General features: G+C 40.0%; 1 protein-coding gene across 1 annotated transcript in view; it reads left to right on the top strand.

The window, feature by feature from the left end:
* NCKAP5 (NCK associated protein 5) overlaps nucleotides 1–21,475 on the top strand; it is a gene marked incomplete at its 3' end in the record, with an annotated part of 395,713 nt that overhangs the window by 159,307 nt on the left and 214,931 nt on the right. The window contains exon 4 of the mRNA XM_080620860.1: nucleotides 19,767–19,900. Within this exon, the coding sequence (XP_080476986.1) occupies nucleotides 19,767–19,900 (134 nt within the window). The remainder of the gene's footprint in view (nucleotides 1–19,766; nucleotides 19,901–21,475) is intronic.

Genomic DNA, 21,475 nt, shown 5'->3' with positions numbered 1-21,475 from the left:
AGCATGGTCAGCATGTTCAGAGACCCAGCTCTTAACATCTGCACTACATACATTGTTTTTACAGAGGAGGGGGAATCCTGAGGTTGCTCTTGGGCTGAGGTCTTACAGATGGCAGCACAATGTACTGCCACTAGTGCGGCGGCGCTTCCTGTCACTGGCATGATGAATCTCTGCAATTGCCTCCAGCAGCTGGGAAGGCCGTTGTTGCAGAAGCACCCGGGTCACTCAAAAATGGATGATATTTAGTAGTAAATGAAGTGTTATAAGATGAGATACAAAAGGCTAAATTGTCTTTCCCAGCTTCTGTCTATGAAATCATCTATACGTGCTTTAATTAGAAAGAAGCAGAGGGAGAGGTAAAGTAACTGTTCTAAAATGTTTTTTTGTATATTAAATGGCCTAAACTGGAATAGAAGCAATGTGACCCTTGTGCTGTCTTCTCTGTGCAGCTGTGTATTTATACACAGCTAGCAATGTTGTCTAGCTCCCTTTCCTTAGAAACTTCATCATACAGCCCTCACAGAAACTCAGTGACATTAGCAGCAGTTGGCATCAGTAATGATTATTGAAATTCTTTACAAGCCTAGTTTAATGCTCCTGGACCTCACCAATTGTTCATACTTCATTAGGCCAAATGTTCTCATTCACAATTTTGCAGTTTTATCTTCAGTGGTTTTAAAATAAAACCTTGTGTCCTGAGTATATTTTGCATTTTGCTTCAGATTTGCAAACGTGTAGGTATTTTCAGGTTTGTGTTTTGGGGCTTTTATGAATCTGAGATTTCTTTATTACTTGAAATTTCTGACACCTTTCAACAGGCGTTTTCCAGTTAAAAAAGTTAGTGTGGTTGCTCACTCTTCCTGAAACAGAAGTACTGAGAGCCTGGTTGCCTCTGCTCAGAATTGTCTGCCTTTTCAAAGGCTGTGCTACTTTTTCCTGGTTAATTAATTCCAGAGTCCGGTTTATTCATCAAATTCCACAGTAAATTGTTAAAATCCATTTACTTGCATTATTACTCTGTTTAAAGCGTAGCAGAAATAGTGAGAGCGGGTGTGGGAAGGTGGTGGAGGGTGGTGGCCTCCCTGACTCTGGCTTTCCACCAGGAGAGGGAGCTGCAGCCATTGCAAAGAGCACCCACCTCCACATCTCTGGTGGAAAACGAACCTGCGGCATGCTGGAAGTACAGGCTTTTCAGCCTTCACTGGCATTTAGGTTTGTGAAGCTGGAAGTTAGCCTCAGTATTCTAAATTACACGGGACTTTGAAGGGACTCTTGGTACTTGTCATTGCAGAGGCAGCAATAATCCATCCTCGGTTTTGGTGTTTACTTGCTCTGCTTTCCAAGGATGTTGTCGTAGGCACCAGCACTTTGAAGACCAGTACTGTATTCAGAGGAGCAGAAATAAGTTGTGCCCCTTAGCTGGAATGCACCAAAATGGTCTGTCTCTCCAACAAGTTTCTGTGAGTATTTAGTTGACATAAAAATGACTCAAATAGAATAATGTAAAATCACTGAACATGGAAAAAAAAAGCCCAACACATAAAAAATGCATTTATATATGGTCTGAAAGTAAAACAGAGGAAAGCTGTAGAAAGTATGTCATATAAACTAAGTTGCACTCAAGTAGAAATTGCCATTTATACATTAGGTAACAAAGGCAGAGGATGTTGGAGTACAGAAAGGGCTTATGCAGCCTCATAGCATCTAGGGATGCATGTGATATCAGAGTGGCAGTTGGCTTCAGCATGAAGCAAATCCTGCTTTATGATTAGAAGCAGATGTATCCTGCTCTAGGCAATACCTCATTGCCAGGTAGGAGTTATGCGCCCATGCACTAACAACAGTGAATTGCAGCCATTTTCATATCAAAGGTTAAGCTCTGCAATCCCCAGCTCCTCCAGGCAATGGCAGGAGTTGAGTTGAGGAAGCCACACACTCACTGGATTCAAATTTTTGCAGGGATGAGCTGAATAGAGCCAGGGATCTGCAGGCTGAAAGAGGCAGGACATTTACAGTCAGGTTTTATCTCATGCAAGAAAGGGATCACAGCTAGGACAGAATTAGTCACAACACCTGAGTCTCTGAAGAGACAATAAGTTATGAATGTATACACTGGGCCAACAATTTGTATTTTATGCAACTAGGAAGGTAAATTTATACAGATTAATAGTGGTGAAACTGCTGTGATATATGTGGCATTGCAATTTTTTTCTTGTAATAGCTAGGGAAATTATCTTACAAGTGATAGAAATCACCAGATTTTTGTGGGTTTTGTTTTATTTATGTGGTTGTTCTTTGGTTGTTTTTTTTTTGTTTTTTTTTTTTTTTTTTTTTTTTTTTTTTGTGGCCAGCTGGACCAGGAGTAGGGTCTTTGATTTCTTCATCGCTGTTGTCATCTAAAGGTGAGCTTAATTGTCACTCAGTGATTTTTATTTTTTTGTGGTATGTGGCATTAGTCCCTGCACAAGCCAAGAGGGTTTTTGTCTGGGTTCAGAAGACTTCCCCTTTTCCCCCAGATGGGACAGAAAGGTTACTGGGAGGGAAAGAAAATTTCTGTGTAAGGAAGGACAAAATTTATGTACCAAGAGTTTCACTCAGTTGTGCTGCTTCCATTAAATGCCTGTTTATTTAAATGAATACAGTACTCTCAGAGCTTGTACCACGAAGTCAGTGCTGACCCTTGAAGTGAGTCAGCTCAGCAGCACTTTAGATTGCCTTCTGCTACAGTAAAAGAACGTTACTGCAATGAGTCTTTGGTCAGCATCGAGCACAGTGGAGCCCTGATCCATGAATGGTGGTTGGAACTAGATGATCTTAAGGTCCTTTCCATCCTTAACTATTCTATGATTCTATAATTGCTCCACACACCAAGGTAGCATGGTAAAGTGCTGTTGTCTTGTCCAGGTCCCTCCGGGTAGAGACAAAATCTACATATATATATATACATATATACAGAAAGTAGTCTGTTGGAAGTGAATATTAGAGAGACAGCAGAAACTGTGAAAAAATGTTGGCCATTTCCAAACAATGAACACTTTGCAGATAGACATAAAAACTATCTGGGCAAGGTTTGAACTTGTCAGTATTCTTTGTACCATTAAGCTCCATTAGCTTTGCTGTTCTTTTGTCTTGGCAGAGGATAATCACCCCTCTCTGCAACTTCAGTTAAAGATTTAAAAGAAATATTAAAACATAGTGAGAAAATGTTTTCCTGTACTAAACTTACGTATCTTTGTATAGATTCATATAGCTTGAGCTGGCAACTGCTTGTCTTCCTTTCTTTTCCCTCCCTGCTCCAGTTCATAAACTTTAATTCAGTTTTTGATTTGTCAGGAATTTCCTTTTACATACTTTGTTTGGTTTGGGTCTGTATCTATTGCATTGTGATAAGGCATCTTTTGATATTTTATGGGATCTTTCATAATGAAGATCTCATGACATAGTTTTCCAAGTCTGGAACTAGTGATCAGACTTGCTTGCGTGTCCTGCAAGAGGAGACTGTCTAGACTGTGGGAATGACTGTGATGTTTGGACAGCGTTATTTCCATACCACTTGGCATGATGCACTCTGTAGTTATGCTACAGGAAACTAATGAAAGTACCAGGCTTAATGCAGGATGTTACCTGTCTGGGAAGTGGCTTTCCTTCATTTTCCGAACTGTGCTGATAAGTTGTGCTTTCTGCACAGTACACTACTGTGTGACTGTAAATAACCTGGTGCTTAAAACTCTTCACTATATTCATTAAGGATCTTATTCTCTAACTTTGGTGTCCTGTAAGTCCTGTTGCAACCTTTGACACCTAAATCATCTATAATTATGGAAAATATTTAATTTCTGATCTAAATTGCTCAGTTGTAAAGCAGTCTTTATTCTGACTGCTGTTCATCTGCTTGCCTGTGTAGGTATTGAAGTCTTTGGGGAAGAGGTGGGGTCTTACTGCACGTCTGAATAGTGCTGATTGCTACTTGGAGCCTGGGGTGCTGATGTGCCAGGAATAATTACAGCCCAGCGACTTGGGATGAATACCTTGAGGGGATTTGGCTCAGTGTGTGCAGTCCACTCAATTGTAATTTTGTAATTACATCTTTACACTGCACATTTGTGATCAGCATCCATGGTGACAGTGCTTATTTAGAAATGATATTGGAGTGTGGAAGAAAAATTGTTATCTCTTGGGAACATCCTGTTCCTGGTAGTATCTATTAAAAAATACTCTGTGGCAGTGACTGGTGTGGTTTTGCATTTAAGAAACCTTTTCCATGGATGTTGCTAGAGGAGTGGGTCAGAATTCCCAGGTTGCTGTTGGAAATCTTGCATTATGTATGATTTCCCAATGTCATTGACAATAAACCACCCCAGAAGGGAAAACTCGTGATGTAGGAGATGCCACAAGGAAATACATGCATTAAATGAGAAGCTGAAAAATAATTTCACACTAAAACTAGCCTTTGAGAGTTGTCAGCTGTGATAGTCTAAAGGCAGGTTTCCAGTGGTTGTGTCTTGCATCAGTTGATAAGGGAAACCTGTCTACAAACTGAAACATGGAGGAGGAGGCAACGGGAAGCCAGAGTGTGAAGCATGCATGCAGTTTAACACTTATCAAAAGCAAAAACTTTAGAAGTGGTGTAAGCAAGTTAGCAGAAATATCCCAGTGAACCCCCAGGACGCACGAGTATCAGCTTCTGGAAATGAGTTTAAACCAACAGACACAGGAAGGAGGAACTTTTCTTAGTTTTGCTCTTTTTATGTAGCTACTGACTTACTTGATGATAGCAGTTTGTCCCCCTAACCCTACAACAGCTGAAAAGTTGAGCTGAACACCCTGATTCCCCTGAACCCAGCTCAGCTTGGCTTTGCTTGCATGATCAGTGCTTTTCAGCCGCATTTAGACAAATTATTTATTATTAAATTAAACTAATTTAATTAATTAGTCCTGTTTAACCAGTGAATAAATTAAAAACAGGATGAAAACTTGTTACTTTCTTTTATTTTTTTCAAATTCTCTCAGGTACCTGCTTTGCAAACTCAGTCTGGCCCCTGAAAGTCAAGTCAGTTCTTCTGCATGTGTGCATTGTCAGCACTGATAAAGATCTTGCGGTGGCAGCTCTGTTAAAAATGCCACTGAAGATGCACCAGCCAACAAAAAATGCACCACATTTCCCTGTTGCTTATAGTAGTGCCTGAAGTGCTAAAGGTGTGAATATGAAAAAAGGGGTACATTTGTCAGATGACTAAAGTGACGGGACTCTGGAATACATGCAAGGAACGGCTGAGTAAATAAGCTATCTTTTTTACAGTTACTTACTGACCATTAAATGGACTCTACAAATGAACACAGAAAAATGAACATAGTAAGATCTGACAGGTTCATGAGCAATGCTGTGAAGAGCCTGGGAAAAAAAAAATGCTTTATGGAAAGGTAGCTAACAGCACAGTAGTGATGCCGGAGGTGTTGAGTGTGTCAGCTGAGAAAAGCAAATAGAAGCGTGTGCATGAAAATTTAAAACATCAGCATATCTCAGATCTGTGGGGGTCTGATGGCACTGCAAACCATTCTGAGCCACCTCTCATGGCTGGCATGGTGAGGTTCTACTCCTCCCATCCTTCCAATTTTTCTTTAGCCTTACATCTATTTAACTTCTTAATATCCTATTTATTAGCAGGAAATACGAATATATTCTTGAGAAGTCCAGAAAATGAAGAAGCCCTAATTCTCCCCAGCATCAGGACAAAGAATACATGCTACTGCTAGTTTGTGAGTAAATCCCAGAGCTCCCTGGAGCAACAAAGTGGAATTCCACTGTCTGATCCATTAAGGCCAAGTAAAATTCTTAGAAGAGTAGGCTTTTTTCTAATGCTTATCCTATGTGTATCCTGCTGCGTAACTCCTATCTTACTAATACAGATCCAAGTGGGAAATGCTTTATTCAGCCGCTTGCCCATTTGTTCTGTGAGCATTCAGTTCCTTAGAAAGGAAACCATTTATATCATCTAAAGAACATGTTGGTCAGTTACAGAAGAGAAAACACATTCTCTGTGCATGCAGACACATCGGCATTGCAGATAAGCAGGAGTCATTTAAGATGTTACTGTCTCCCTGCTGGGGGTTACTGTTATGCCCAGCAGAGTGGGTGGGGATTATGTCAGTGCTCCATCATTGCACAGCCTGCCAAGTTACTTCAAAGCGTGTCTGGTGATGAGTTCAGTTAAGCCCTTTGCCTTATACCCCAGCCTGAGCCTTAAGCAATTCTCTGCTGACTTGAAAGGCTGGTGACCTTCAGCTAGTGATGAGGGGTGATCAGACTGAGGCAATGACCTCTTCTACTATTGCGGTGGGATCTGGAAGAAACTTGGTTGCTGGGCCCTGTTACTTGTGCTCTGGGACAGTGTCTCTTCATTGCACACTTTAGAAAGCATAGAATCATAGAATAGTTAGGGTTGGAAAGGACCTTAAGATCATCTAGTTCCAACCCCCCTGCCATGGACAGGGACACCTCTCACTAAACCATGCCACCCAAGGCCTCATCCAACCTGGCCTTGAACACTGCCAGGGATGGAGCATTCACAACCTCCCTGGGCAACCCATTCCAGTGCCTCACCACCCTAACAGTAAAGAACTTCCCCCTTATATCTAATCTAAACTTCCCCTGTTTAAGTTTGAAACTGTTACCCCTTGTCCTGTCACTACAGTCCCTGATGAATAGTCCCTCCCCAGCATCCTTGTAGGCCCCCTTCAGATACTGGAAGGCTGCTATGAGGTCTCCACGCAGCCTTCTCTTCTCCAGGCTGAACAGCCCCAACTTTCTCAGCCTGTCTTCATATGGGAGGTGCTCCAGTCCCCTGATCATCCTCGTGGCCCTCCTCTGGACTTGTTCCAACAGCTCCATGTCCTTTTTATGTTGAGGACACCAGAACTGCACACAATACTCCAAGTGAGGTCTCACGAGAGCAGAGGAGAGGGGCAGGATCATCTCCTTCGACCTGCTGGTCACGCTCCTCTTGATGCAGCCCAGGATATGGTTGGCTTTCTGGGCTGCGAGCGCACACTGCTGGCTCATGTTCATTTTCTCATTGACCAACACCCCCAAGTCCTCCTCCGCAGGGCTGCTCTGAATCTCTTCTTTGCCTAACCTGTAGCTGTGCCTGGGATTGCTCCGACCCAGGTGTAGGACCTTGCACTTGGCATGGTTAAACTTCATAAGGTTGGCATCAGCCCACCTCACAAGCATGTCAACATCCCTCTGGATGGCATCCCTTCCCTTCAGTGTATCAACCGAACCACACATCTTGGTGTCATCGGCAAACTTGCTGAGGGTGCACTCAATCCCCCTGTCCATGTCACCAACAAAGATGTTGAACAGGATCGGTCCCAACACCGATCCCTGAGGGACACCACTCGTTACTGGTCTCCAGCTGGACGCTGAGCCACTGACCACAACTCTTTGCATGCGGCCATCCAGCCAGTTCTTTATTCACTGAGTGGTCCACCCATCAAATTGATGTCTCTCCAATTTAGAGACAAGGATGTCATGCGGGACAGTGTCGAACTTTGCACAAGTCCAGGTAGATGACGTCAACTGCTCTACCCCTGTCCGTCAGTTCCGTAGCCCCATCATAGAAGGCCACCAAATTGGTCATGTGTAGGAGTAAATGCTGCAGATACTGTATTGCTTTATATGAATTCCATAGGTCAAAATCAATACCAGATATAAACAGTGTAGCTTGAGTGACCTGTCACCTTTAATTGTCTTTTTACCTGTTCTTTGTCTTCTACCTTTTCTACAGACTGTTGTGTTGCAGGTGGGACGCTATTCCACTGTAGGAAGTCCCCTTAAATGGACAGGCATCAATGTTTCAGAAATCAAAATCCAGCATGACTACAAATTCATGGTTTCTTTCTCCCCACTCAGGGTAGACTTCATAGTCCTTTGCAAGTGTGCCACAAATACTGTTTTCCAGTAATGTTTACATAGTGGCTTATCAAAATATTGTTACCTGCTTAAAAGGAACTTGAATAAATCTTCTGAGTCTGAACTGAGTACTGGCTGTCATAGTTCATGTGATTATCTTTTATAGACTCTTCAAACAATGCAGACAAGATCTGGAAACTGCCTGCCTTTTAAAACCCTCTTTGAAAAATCTTTCTTGCATTTTGAAAGAGTATCAGCTGTGGGACTACACTGGTTTACAGAGCTTAAGGTCTCTTTTCCCTCTTTCCTCTTCAAGTCTTTTCCTGGTCTGGAACTTCATCCAAACTGACAGCAAATGTCTGTTGTTCAATGTCCTGGTTTAGCAGTAGCAGTCAGTTTTTCTCCTTCTTAGTAGCTGGTGCAGCGCTGTGTTTTTGACTTCCGACCTGGGGATAATACTGATAAAGCCGATGTTTTCAGTTACTGGTCAGAATGTTTACCCTGACCAAGGACTTTGTGAGTCTCATGCTCTGCCTGGAAGGAGGGGAAGCCGGGAGGAAGCAGAGACTGGACACCTGACCCAAACTAGCCAAAGAGGTATTCCATACCACAGCATGTCATGCCCGGGGATGTAACTGGGAGTTACCCAGAAGGGCACTCTCTGCTCGGTCGGGCTTGTTTCAGCGGGTGGTATTGTATTCTCTTCCCTTGTTATTTCCTTTATCATTATTATTATTGGTGGTAGCAGTAGTGATTTGTGTTATATCTTAGTTACTGGACTGTTCTTATCTCAATCCGCGAGAGTTACATTCTTTCGATTCTCCTCCCCATCTCTCTGGGTGGGGGAGGAGGGGGGGGTGGTGTGTGTAGAAACTGCGTGGCTGACTTGCCGACTGGCTTAAACCACGACATTCAACTGTAAAATAAACCCATGACATATAAAAAATTAAATGTCATTTCAGCAAGTGCAAATGTGGAAACCACCCTAAATTGTGTGGCCTACAGCTCATCTCATGCACCAAAATAGTATAAGATTATTTTGAAAGTGTTGCTGTAGGTCACAAAAAGTCCAAAGAACATGTAATGCACTTGAGAGTACTTCAGGCAAATCTTCTGGCCCGCACTGCAAGACTTCTCTTTTGATCTGAGAAGGAGTTTCTGATTACTAAATATAGGCAATGACCCTATAGGGGAGAACACTTTCTTGAACCTGGATCTTTTTCTAAATCACCTGGGTTCATTTATTCCTAGTCTTTGTTGTGTGAGTGGGGAGTTCAGTCCCATGCGCTGTTTATTTACATAAATTGACTAGAGAATGACAAGAGACTTGTAGTCCATCATCAGCAAAGCATTCAACTCTGTGGATGTGGCTCTTGGAGGTGTACTTGCAGGCTGTAACTGTGTTACTACCTAATGTTTTGGTGTCAGTTTTATTTATTCAGAGATGTAGTTTTGTTCTGATGAAATTGCAAAACCTGAGTTGTATTTCTGTAACTGGGAACTTTTGTTTTGCCAGCCAGCCTTACCGTCTGTGTTTCGTACATGTTTCATACATTGCTACACTGGTACCCCTTTAGGAGGTGTTCAGGATTGCAGATCTGACAGAAAATTGTAGATAAATCAAACAATTGATGCTTTGCTGGCCCATGTAAGTTGGCTCCTGCAAGCTGTTGTGTACACACACTCTTCTGTGCTGTCTTATGGTTCAAACACCATTATTATAAATTTTCTTGAATCAAACAAGTGGGAAACATAAACTAGCACAGACTGGGGATTTTTGCTTGTTTGCAACTGAATTAATAAAAACTCATTGTAAACAAGTGACATTGGTTATAAAGCTTTGTTTCTACTAAGAAAAGACTATATTCCTGGGTTAAAAACCAAACACCTTTATGCGTGGTTACACATCTTAAAAAAAATAAAATGTATAAAAAGGGCTTAGAATTGTAATTAGCCATTACAATGTAAGATACTTCAGGGAATTTAGTTTTGGTTTACATTATATTGATTATTAATTCCACTGTTTCTCTTTTTGGTATCGACAGAGTTTTTCTCCCCACACTTCTGAATACTGGGTATTCATATGAATTATGTTTGTCATAATATTGTTTACAAGTTGTTATTTGATCTTGAAAAACATTTCATTATGCTTAATTTAGAGAAATGAGATTTCTTTAATTACTGTCTGTAGAAGCTATTAGAAGCTCAATTGTATTTGCAAGTTCATTTTTTAGAAGTGTTATCATTTTAAGATTAATTTTTAGAAGTCCATGATCCGACTATTTGGGGCTTTCAAATTCACTAAGAGTATTCTTTCTAGACCCCTCCCCTTAGAAGGAAATAGTGTCTAAAATGGAAATATTACCTCTGCTAAGAAATGCAGGTCAATGCAGGTCTTTGAAACTGGGCTATCAATTGTGAATTTGGCTGAATAGCAATTGTTTTATTAGGGAGAGAGAATTATCAAAATATGTGTTGCTTGTCTTCATTCAACATTGAAAATACGATGCAGAGATGTCCTTTAAGGAGCTGAGGAGTTGGGGGTGCGAATGTTTCACCTGCGTAAAGTACACATTTCACTGTCACAGACTGTGTGTAACTGCTGGATCTATCAGTGTGTCTCCAGGAAGGGTGCTAAGAGGTCCACTTCCACTTACTTGTTTCTGAAGGACTCTGAGTGGGATTTTTTGGTTGTTACTATCTTGTTAGGTTTTTTTTTAAAGGTATCTCCAATTTTGTGTGGCCTGTCATGGTGTGTTTCACAAAATTAAAGATCTGTTGGGCAGTAAGAGCTCCCTTTCAGAGGGCGGGCATACACCATGCTGTTGAAAGCGATGAGAGAGATGGTGCTAGCTACCTAGCTCTGTGCTGAAAGGGTTTATGAATTATTTAATTATTTTCTTCCCCCTGTGAAATAAATGTTGTCACAACTCCAACTATATATACAGTACTGCTCATGTAATAGCCTGCCTAATTCAGATTAATTGTAGGCTTGCAATGATAAAGGAGCTTCAGCACAGCAGTTATTCTGTCGTACAGATGCAATTAAAACTATATCAGTGCAGTATAAATAATGCTAAATTAAGTTGCTATCCTTCCACATGGTGGCAATTTTGAGCTAGTGCACAATGAAAGCTAGCATCTTATTTTATTCATAAGGAGTAACTCCATCAAGAAAGAGTTTCTAATTTACTTGAATTGCTCTGGAGCAGTGTTATCACCCAAGAATATGAAGTGTGTAAACTACTGTCACTAAAATATCACTAATAATAATAAACCTTTCCTGTTTTCTATTCATCTCAGAGCCAAGCAAAGCTTGAAGTTTGCATCTGACAGGCACAGGATACATGTGCTAGTGTGATACGAAGCCAAAGAGAGAGATGTATTGACATGTGAAAAAATTCGTAGTGGAAAATAAATTATTTTCCTAAAAATATTTACTTTAGCTGTTTTCAAGGCAGTTTTAGAAAAGGCTAGTACAAATTAGTTAGTGTCAGTTAAGTTTCACTGGTTTATTTGGGTAGTCTGTCATTTTGGAAGCAGGATCCTGTTCTAAAAATACATAGTTTTTTCTTACTGAAATGAAAAAGCTAGAAGATACCAGCCTAAAATTAGGATACTGCTTTTTATACTATTTATATCTTGAAGTTGCAGAGCTTTAGCAGGAATAACTTTAGGAAAATGATTACATCATAAAATAATTGGGGAAAAAAGTAGAGGCCTTATATAAATTAAGGAAATGTCTTCCTTAGCTTTTGTAGTACAAATCTGTATCAGGTAAAATGGTAATTCATTTTAATTACAAAGCAGCAGCACAACTTCACCCTTAACTTCTTTATTTTGAAGAGATACGGAAATAAAGGTACCTCTCCTTCCATGAACCCTCCAAGTGCTTAAGTTGTTTCTACCTTAATGTTTCTCTGTGCTTTAAATACACCTATACTTTCATCCCTGGGAAAGCTGTGTTTAATGGTATTTGTCAGTATTCCCAGTATAGCTGGAAACAGTGGCAAGGGACAAAGGCATATGGACTGACACTGTTGGAAAGCTCTGATTTCAATAGCTGGCTAATTTAATAAAGTCTTGTTACAGTAAAATGATTCAGGTGTAAGCAACCTGTAAAAATTGTAATAAGCGCAATGAGCAATGCACTTCTTTTTTCCCCCGCTCTTTGGAGTAGTGTTTTTTCATGCTGTCAGAGTCCACCTCAAGGAATGCTGCAATGTTGTGCAAAGTTGTTTGTCAGTGCCTTGGTTTATTTTTGCAGAGCAGTATTGATTACAGAATGAGAAACGTTTGGTTTAACAGGGATCGATGAGGAGCAAACAAAGGACACTCTGAAGTTTGACTCATTTGAATTTGAACAAAAATACAGTACCTGGTGCAATTTATGATGAAATAAAAAATTATATCTGCTCTCTGTTCTTTTAATAACATTTCTTTTCTGTCATCTGTGAGTGAAATACAATTAGACAGAGAGAGGGCTGTAGTCTCCTGTCTGCTGGTCCCCAGGTTGCACAAGGGGAATTTGAAGGGGGAGGTGCTGCCTTGTGTGGTAGCCCTAGGCTTTGCAGCAGGGCATCAAGCAGGTCCCTTAGCCTCTGGAGGTGACCACATCAAGAGACTTCACCCACCTTCTGCATAAGACAGATGAGGGCAAACCACTTTGGACTCCTTGACCTGTTTTTTTGCAGAACCCAGACATGAGCTCTCATAAAATATCTGTAACATAGAGAACTCTTGTACTTCTTTTTAACCAACAGCTTAGGTTGTGAGCAACTGGGGCTTGGATATATTCTGTGGCACTTGAACAAATACCATTTGATCAACATGCATTATGTTGGGGGAATTAAATATTCATTGCATCAGAAAAAAATTAGTTACTTTGTTAAAGTAACCAACTGGGACATCAAGTTGCAAATTACAGTTTCTATTTAATTAATATTTCATAATTAATTATTGAAAATTAGAACTGTTTCACCATCCCTCTCTCATCCCTTATCCCAGGCTGCTTTGTGGCTCCTGCCTGCAGCAGTCTTTCAAAAGTGGCATACAGAGGTGATAAAATAGTGGGTTTGAGTACTTTGAATATGCATATTTATTCATAACAGTATTGGGCATTGACTTGCTTGGGAAACTGATTTTAACATGCTTCTAGTAGTTGCTGTTTATTTCCTTAATTCTGTTGCAATTGTTGTCTACTTTGGTGGTGCTGGCTTTGTCTACTTTTGTGGCCAGTTGATTCTCTCTGGCTCATAGGATCTTGCGTTACAGAATAGGTGATGATTCTATTAAATACGAGTTTTACAGTAAGCTATCAGATACACAGTGTCAGAAAATGCATTAAAAATAAACATATAAATACTCAGCAATGACTTAATGGTGCTTCAAACAAAAAATTTTGTATTCTTTTCTTCCCATCATTTAAATTCATTGCAAAGTGTCTGTTTGAAATCAATATTAATTACACAGAAATTGTGACCCTCTTTAGCAAATGCTTTAAAATAGTTGTTAAAAAAATGTGAAGCTTATTAGCCTGATTTTGAGCAACATTAAGCCTATGTTAAATATTCTCAACTAGACTTTTTTTGCAAAATCGTGCTCCCATGTTAGCATAATTAGTAGTACCATAGTAAAACCCATCTGATGATGCACTGGGGAAGCAAAGAACATCTTCAAGAGTACATTTTTGATACTTGAACTAATCATCCTAGTTATACCTAGCTGTTCTTAAGAATTGCTTTTCATAAGACTCAAACGTAAGCTAAACACAAAAAGGAGGCGCCAGTTCCTATGCAGCTGTTGGGCTGGCTCCCCTATGATAGAGCAACACCCCATATAGAATGCATGGCATGTGTATACTGAATCTCTTTACTTTTTCACTTGAAGTTATCTATAGTTGAAATCTTCATGTGCAGCCACATTTTGTTTAACATACAGATAACATTATTGATCAAAGGAATAGTATGATTTTTATGTGAAAGATAAATTAAAAGGCTAAAACACTCTGGTGTGGTGCGTTGACTGCTGGGCACCCACCCATCTGCTCTTTTGCTCCTCCTTCTCAAGAAGACTGGGGGAGAAAATAAGATGAAAAAGCTCATGGATGAAGATAAAGACAGGGAGATTCCTTACCATTTACCCTTACAGGCAAAACAGGCGGCTTAGGGAAGATTAATTTAATTTATTGCCAATTAAAATAGATTTAGATAATGTAAAACAAAGACAAATTTAGAACAGCACTTTCCAAAGTGTAGTTTGTGGAGTTTGATTCCCCAGCTTCCCCTGCTGAGTGGTGCAGGGGAATGAGGATGAGGTCCATCACAGTCCCTCGCTGCTGGGTCTTCCTCCTGACAGGTTTCCCCAGCTCCAGCACGGACTCTCCACAGGCTGCAGTCCTTCAGGAGATGTCCCATGTGGTCCCTCCATGGGCTGCAGGTAAATACCCACCCCAGCGCCAGGAGCACCTCCTCACCAGGTCTGGGCACTCACTGGGCTGTTTCTCACACTATTTACCTCATTCCTCAACAAGGAGTTTTGCTCTTTATTAAATACATTTCCCAGAGGTGCCACCAGCATCAGTGGTGAGCTCAGCTGTGCCCTGCGGTGGGGCCATGACTCAGCCAGCTGTAACTGGCTGGAACCGGCTGTGTCCAGCACAAGGCAGCCCTGGCTTCTCCTCACAGAGGAGCTCCCACAGCCCTCCACTGCCAACACATGGTCACAGACACATCTGATCCACTGACATTAAGAAAAAGTAATATTATTAGGGTGGCACATTGTTGGGCAGGGGGGGCAGTGGAAAATGTTTTTAGGTTTAAAGGAAGGAGGAATGAGCTGTCAGTTAAGCAGCTTTAACATGGAGGACACAAAATCATCAGCATTGAGGAGGGGAGAGAAGCAGGACTAGCAAAAAGGGTAGGGTGGGACTAGAGGGTTTTGAAGTAAGAAATCTGCTTGTGTCAGTTGAATGCTTGGCCCTCATGGAGAGAAGTCCCTGAGTACTTCTCTGAGAAGGTTTTGTCACAGAGTTGGTCGTGTCATTCACACGAGACTTCTGCTGATTTTATTTGCGATGACAGGTAAAGGAGTTAAACGGCACGTCCCTGACTTGGAAGGCTTGAGCGTCATCCGTGTCTCATTTTAAAGTTGACAGCAAAATAGCTCAGAAAGGAAAAAGAGGTAAGAAGGCAGCCTTTCTGTTCAAAACCTTAAGGTGCTGCATGTTCACTTTGCATGCTAGGTGTCGAACTGACCAGCGATGATGGGCCTGTTGCACCACGCACTGCCATCTGCCTCCTGTGGCTGCTGCCCGCCACATCCACTTTCATGTTTTGTCACTTCTGCCTTTTCTGGTGGCTGTCACAGTGTCATGGGTCACTTGAGAGGAGATGCTTGCAGTGTGGTAGAAGTGAAAGAACCAGGTGCTAACGTTTGCGACACCCCAAGGGAATTAAAGGAGACAAAAATAGTTGAGCACTTCTTAGGAGACACTTGTCACATGGCTGCTCTGGGTCAGTCCTTAGACTGAGAGCGTGGCTATTAACGAGTAACTGAAAATAAGCATTGTCTCATGGTCTCTTCATGGAGTGCTGAGGAGCGGTTCAGAATTTTCTGTCAAATATATGCACTATTTTCAATCTAGCCATAAATAGTTTTCATGCATTTTGTTTTGATCATGAATACCTCAAATTGGATTTCTTCCTTAACTTTAAGAAGACAAGTTAATGTGTGGTACATGTCCCTGACTAGATGAGAAATGAAACATTTTGACACGAACATTTCTACAGCTACACAAAAAGGAACTTGTTGAAGTGCAAATGCTGGCTCATGAGCATAATAAGCAGCTAGTGAAACTTGATTGCTGAAATGTTCATGAAGAAGGAATTGAAAACAGTATTTGTTCAAGTGTTAAAATATTCCAGTACTTGCACAAAAGTATTGGTGGAGTTTGCTAACCCTGTGTTTCATTCTAGTTTGTTCACACAAAATTTTTGCGTATTTGAAAAGTTGTCAGAAATTTAACAGGGTGATGTGATGAAAGGCAGGCTATTTGGAGAGGCTGACAAAGGGAAGCAAGAGTGAAGTAAGGGTTTTACTTGTAAGAGGAGAAGGTTATAGCTGTGCTGCAGAAGGCAAGGAGAGAGGAAGCATGGAAAAATAGTTTGAGCAGAGCTCATGTAGAGAAGGAGCTACAATTAAAGAGGAATTGGCAAGTGGGAACTTCATTGGAAGATGGCAATGATTTTTCTGGTGTTAAAACATACTGATGCATTTCACATACTTTCTTTTTTTATTTAACCTTTTCTTCACATGGCATGCTAATAGTCTCTCTTTCCAGTAAGCTTGTGTTCACTGTAAAACCTTGAACTGTTTCTGGCTAGTTCATGTCCTCACATACACTTTTATTTTGCACAGGAATAAAATGGGTTTAGCACAGAGGAGGTTGTAAAGGGGGTTATGACAATGCAGAATTTCTGGAGAATTCAAGGGTATGCTATCTGCTTCCAGGAGATAAAAAAAACTCTAGACAATCCAAAACCTCTCTGTTTAATCCTGGCCTTTCTGTACATTAGGCTCACTTCTTTCTTCTGACACTTCATTATGGCTTTTCTGGGTTTCAATAAAAATTTAGTTATCTTCTCTTGTAGATACAATCACTGCTGCTGGGAGCTACTTTCTGTGTGTAGTATACGTGAGTGTTTTGTGTCCTGGAGTCTGAAAACTTTCTGAGTGTGGGTGGGTGGTCTTTTGCTTCTTTACCGCCACCCTGTATTTAATGTCTGTGATCTGGCTGAAAGCAGATCTTCTTTCTGCCTGCAAGAAATGGCAGAAGTGCCTCAAACTTGCCAATAATTTCTTGTGAGAAGCACAAATTGAAGGCTGGTGGTGTTATTGCTGTGCGGCTATCTTGTGGGCAGTCTTCTTTCCATTCATACAGGAAATTTTTCATTACTGGGAAGAGAACCCAGACTTTCAGGGCTACATGTTAGTGCTTTCGTTTCTGGTCTCATAGCCTTATCCTGAAAGGAGCATTAGCTTTTGTACAGGAATTATATGTGCTCATATAACTAATACTGTGGCATAGTGCTTGCTCATGAGGTGGAACTGGACATTTAAGTAATTCCAGAAGTTCCTAATGTTTAGACATTTCATTCTTGTAGTGCTATTGTTCTTGAAATGTGAATTTGTTTATGGGTTATGGTTACTTTTCTTAAGGTAATTCGTAGGTCCGTCCTTCTTAAAAAAAAACCTCAAACCAACACAAGACCCCTCTATGTGGGTATGCTGATCTTTTTGTGTAGGACAGTAATACAGACATCCCCTCATGAATGGAGGGAGTAAATGGTTAGCAACAGCATTCTCTGACCTAGCAGCAAGAGGTAAATGAAACCTATGGAAATAGCTTACGCAGCTCTTGTAGGAGACAGTTTGGATTTGTGAATCTCTGCTGTATATTCAGTGCTCTACTAGAAAATATGGTTTTGTGATTAGCAACACCATGGCCATGCATGTAGATACAGCACATTCGTTCTTCAGGAGAGTCAGTGGAGCTTTGTGCAACCTGCAGAATATCCTGTCAGTGAGATGGAGGACTGGATACTCATCTGTGCTCTAAAGTGTCATGTTTTGTCTCTCTCCTCCGTGGAGATCTGGCTTTCTACTTAATGTGGAAAGAAGGGTTATTTGAGGACCAGAGCATTGTTAGTGTAGCAGACATGTAGAGGTGCTGTCAGAGTAAGATTGTTGTAGCGGTAATGGCGCTGAATGAGCATCGAAGTCATGGCTTAGTCTCTAGTCTTCAGTTCATTATCATTAAGCTGTTACTGCATCAGGTAGCTCAGGCACAGTCTGGTGCCTTGAGTCAACTTGGGCACTCAGGGGTTCATAGCAGTACCTGAATTTCCTCCAAGGTGGCCTATCAGTTTCCATAGGGGCAGTTACATATTCAGTTTTAAACCCAATTTCTGTAGACGTCAGTATCTTCTGAAAGCTTGTCTTAAGCCCTGGGTGATAACTATATTTTTATTTGATGTAATTTTGCCTGCTACTCTTACTCTGGAAGCTCTAGTCTCTTTAGCAGCAGTGAAATGCTTCTATAACAGAAATGCCAACTGTATTCAGCAAGGGCCTCAGGAACAGTATAATTTTGAAGCTAGTGTTGACGGGATCTAAGCTGGAGAAATACTAACTGTGTTGAATATTCTTCCCATATCATTATCCCAAGTTACCCTTCGTGAGCCATACTTTCTGTACGTCTACTGTGCATCTTCTGCTGGATGCTAAGCACTCTGCTCTTCTTCATGTGGCAGAAACCAATCACCTGGCAGAACATGGTTATGTAACAGCAAGTACAGTAATTAGGTAATTTAGTTAGAACAATACATTTATTTTCCAGTAACCTGTTTCTTGTTTTGCCATTTTCCAGATATTACATATGTCCAACCAGACAGAAGCCCTCTGCTCTATGAGTTATTCCCCCTATTTTTTTCACAAGCATATATATAATTTCATTTAATCTGTTGCAGCCTCCCTTTGTGGTGTCTTCTTATTTATCACTGTCTCTAGAATCCCTTTTCCACTTGGTAATATTCATATTTTTGGTCCCTTGGTTACTGCTATTGTAAATTATTATCCAGTAAGATTTATAGTGGTGAGACATGTACAAATGATCTGTCTCCCCCATTTAATGGCTTAACACTAAGATACCTTTGTTATTTTCTAATGAAACTGTATGTATAATTTTGAGATGAATTTTTGCAGGTGTGTCATGAAAATTTAGGTCAGCAGTGGAGCTACATCAGACTGTCTGACAGGCTACAAATCGTGCTGCGCCATGGGCACAGATTTTTCAAATCATATGGGTGTTGAACCCACTAACCCACTGTAGCTTTGCAGTTACTTAACCTTTTCTTAGACAATTGACTTTGGAGCCTCTCTACTGATGGAGTATAATGTAGTACCACATAAATTGCTTGGGGTGCGTTATTGATTAGTTTTCTCATTTAAATGCACAAGGAAAAATTTAATTTCATTTCATTTCCATTCAACAGGGGCACATGGAAAAGGCTGTATATAGATTTTTTTAATTCCAGTAGCATTTTTTATAACTTTTCAGTTCATTCTCCTCCTCTTCTTAAATCACATTTAGCTGTGACATGTGATTTGTGCAGGTAGTATTGTATATTGTGGCTTGCGTTTTTTGGTCCGATGTTTTAAGAATTACGAAAAACTGCATGCTAATTTGCTTGTGAGAACTATTAGTAAAATTAATGGCATTTTTATTTCTCTCATATTTGTTTGATTGGTACTCAGTTTTTAAAGACATATTCTTTGTCATAGTATTTCAATAATAGGTTCCAGCGGATTCTGATAGGGATCCTCCTCTCAGCCAAACCAAGAAAACCTGTGGCTTTAGAGTCAGGTCCTTCTCTGCTTCTGAGCTTGAAACATTAAGGGGTGGGTAACAGGTTGTCCTCTTTGACTTGTTTCATGCTTCCCATGTCTGCATTCAAGCAAGACAGATCACAGATCTCAAATACCATGTTCTCTATTTATTTTGAGTGGAAGATAAAGAGCTTTGCAGGAGAGGGTGGGTGTTTATTTTTAAATATACTGATTTCAGTGAGTCTGAGCCAAGTAAGAGTAGCTCAGCATGATGGGGATATTCTGAAAGGCTTTCCATCTCTAGCTTGTTATTCTGTGTAACATTGGTATACAAAAAATGATGGGATTGGAGAGTTAGGGTAATTATTTTGATTGTTCAGTGATTTTTTCCAAATTAGATCTTAAATTTTTGCTAGAAGTGTGTTTTATGTGTACAATTAATAAATATGTTTTTATGGTCTTTCAGCGTGAGAAGCTCATACATGAGTTGGAGGAAGAAAGACATTTAAGACTTGAGAGTGAAAAAAGATTGCGGGAGGTGACGCTGGAGTCGGAGCGCAGCAGAGCTCAGATGCGTGGGCTGCAAGAACAGTTTTCCAGGTATGTTACATAAGTAAACTATGTTCAAAATATTGGAGGAACATACTTTGGTGTAAAAAGATTGATCAAACCTGTTGATGGAATGAAACTAAAGCAAAAACTGCTCTCCCTCTGAAATTCTGTAAACATGGCAGGCTTTTGGCTAAATGTTTGTCTGCATCCTGTAAAACTTCAAAGGCTTATAACATCATTCTATATAATGATGAAAATTTTCATTTCTAGAGATTTTGCATTTGGGTTAAATTTTTGTTAGAATTCCCAATAATTTTTTAAGTACAAGTCCTCACTTCTCAAAAAGTGAACAGCATTGCAAAGTCAATATTTGGTTGGTTGTTTCTGTTAACCAGCAGGTTGGATCAATCTGAATAATGGATTAACTGATTCGCTTAGGCCCCAGGATCATTGAAAAATTAAAGTTTAGTTTAATATGGTGAAAACAACTGTGGGGTGGATTTTTCCTTTTGTTATTTTTGTTGGATTTTTTTGGGTTTTCTGTGCTGGACATTTTTTGTGGGCTTTTTTCCTCAGCGTCTGCCTTGCTGCTCCTCTGGTCTGAAACTGGGTTACTAGGCAACACTGCAAAAGCCATTAATAGTAATAATAAAATTTGTTCTGATCTGTTACAATGTTTTTGGAAAATTTCCATTAATGCTCTTCAGATTTAAAAAAAAAAAAGTGTTCAGATAAGACTAAAATTCTTCCACTAAAAATGCTAAGGATATTTCTTTTTTAGTTTTCTGCTGTTCTTGTTTTATGATCTTTGGTTTCAATTTTTGCTTATTCTGATGAGACTCCCTGAGTAATATACAGAAAATAAATCCACTCTATTATGAGTATTCTTGGTTAGAATATCTTGCTCTATTATATATTAATCTTTGTTTATGGAAGAATTTCCTGAGGTGCTGATTTTAGAACAGTATTATAGTTACACTAACTAGAAGCCTTTGAAATAAACTTTGTAGATGATGGAGCCATAATTAAAAAAAGAAGGGGTGAGGGGAAGCCAGTCTCCAGAGTACAGTGCCTATAACTTGGTAAAATTTAAACTGTTGCATGTTCAGATCTTTTCAGGTTAAATTTTCATTATTCCTGTGAAATTATAGTAGTCTGATTCACATCTACAGTGTTTCTGAAAATAATAACTATTTTATTAGTTAGGATCCCTGAAGTCCACTATCTTCAAATTAATCCATTCTTTTTCTTCCATTGCTATTTTTAGTTTAACTTGCTCTGATCTGTAACGAAGGAGAGGGATGCAAGCTTGGGATTAAAGTTGTTTGTCTCTTTATTTTTGTACCTCTGATTTAGATAAAGGTGAATGTTGTCTAAATCAGTATTATGTTCTTTTTAAGGCTGCCTTTACGTTAGGTATATCTTTTGAAGGCAAACTTATATACCACTTTTCATTAATGGCACCTTGGTTGGCCCTGTTATTGCCAGGGATGAAAATTGCTGTTGGCTTCATTGGGCTATGATTTTATTTTAGTGTAGATGAGATGCGAGGAAGAGAACGTATCACTTAAATACTTCATTTGCCTTTAAAACCTTATGTTTGTTACAATGAATATTAGAAGT

This window comes from Psittacula echo (assembly GCF_963264785.1).
Source record: "Psittacula echo genome assembly, chromosome: 6".
NCBI lineage: Eukaryota > Metazoa > Chordata > Aves > Psittaciformes > Psittacidae > Psittacula > Psittacula echo.
The sequence above is the reverse complement of the archived record's forward strand: the minus strand, read 5'-3'. Positions and strand labels throughout refer to the sequence as shown.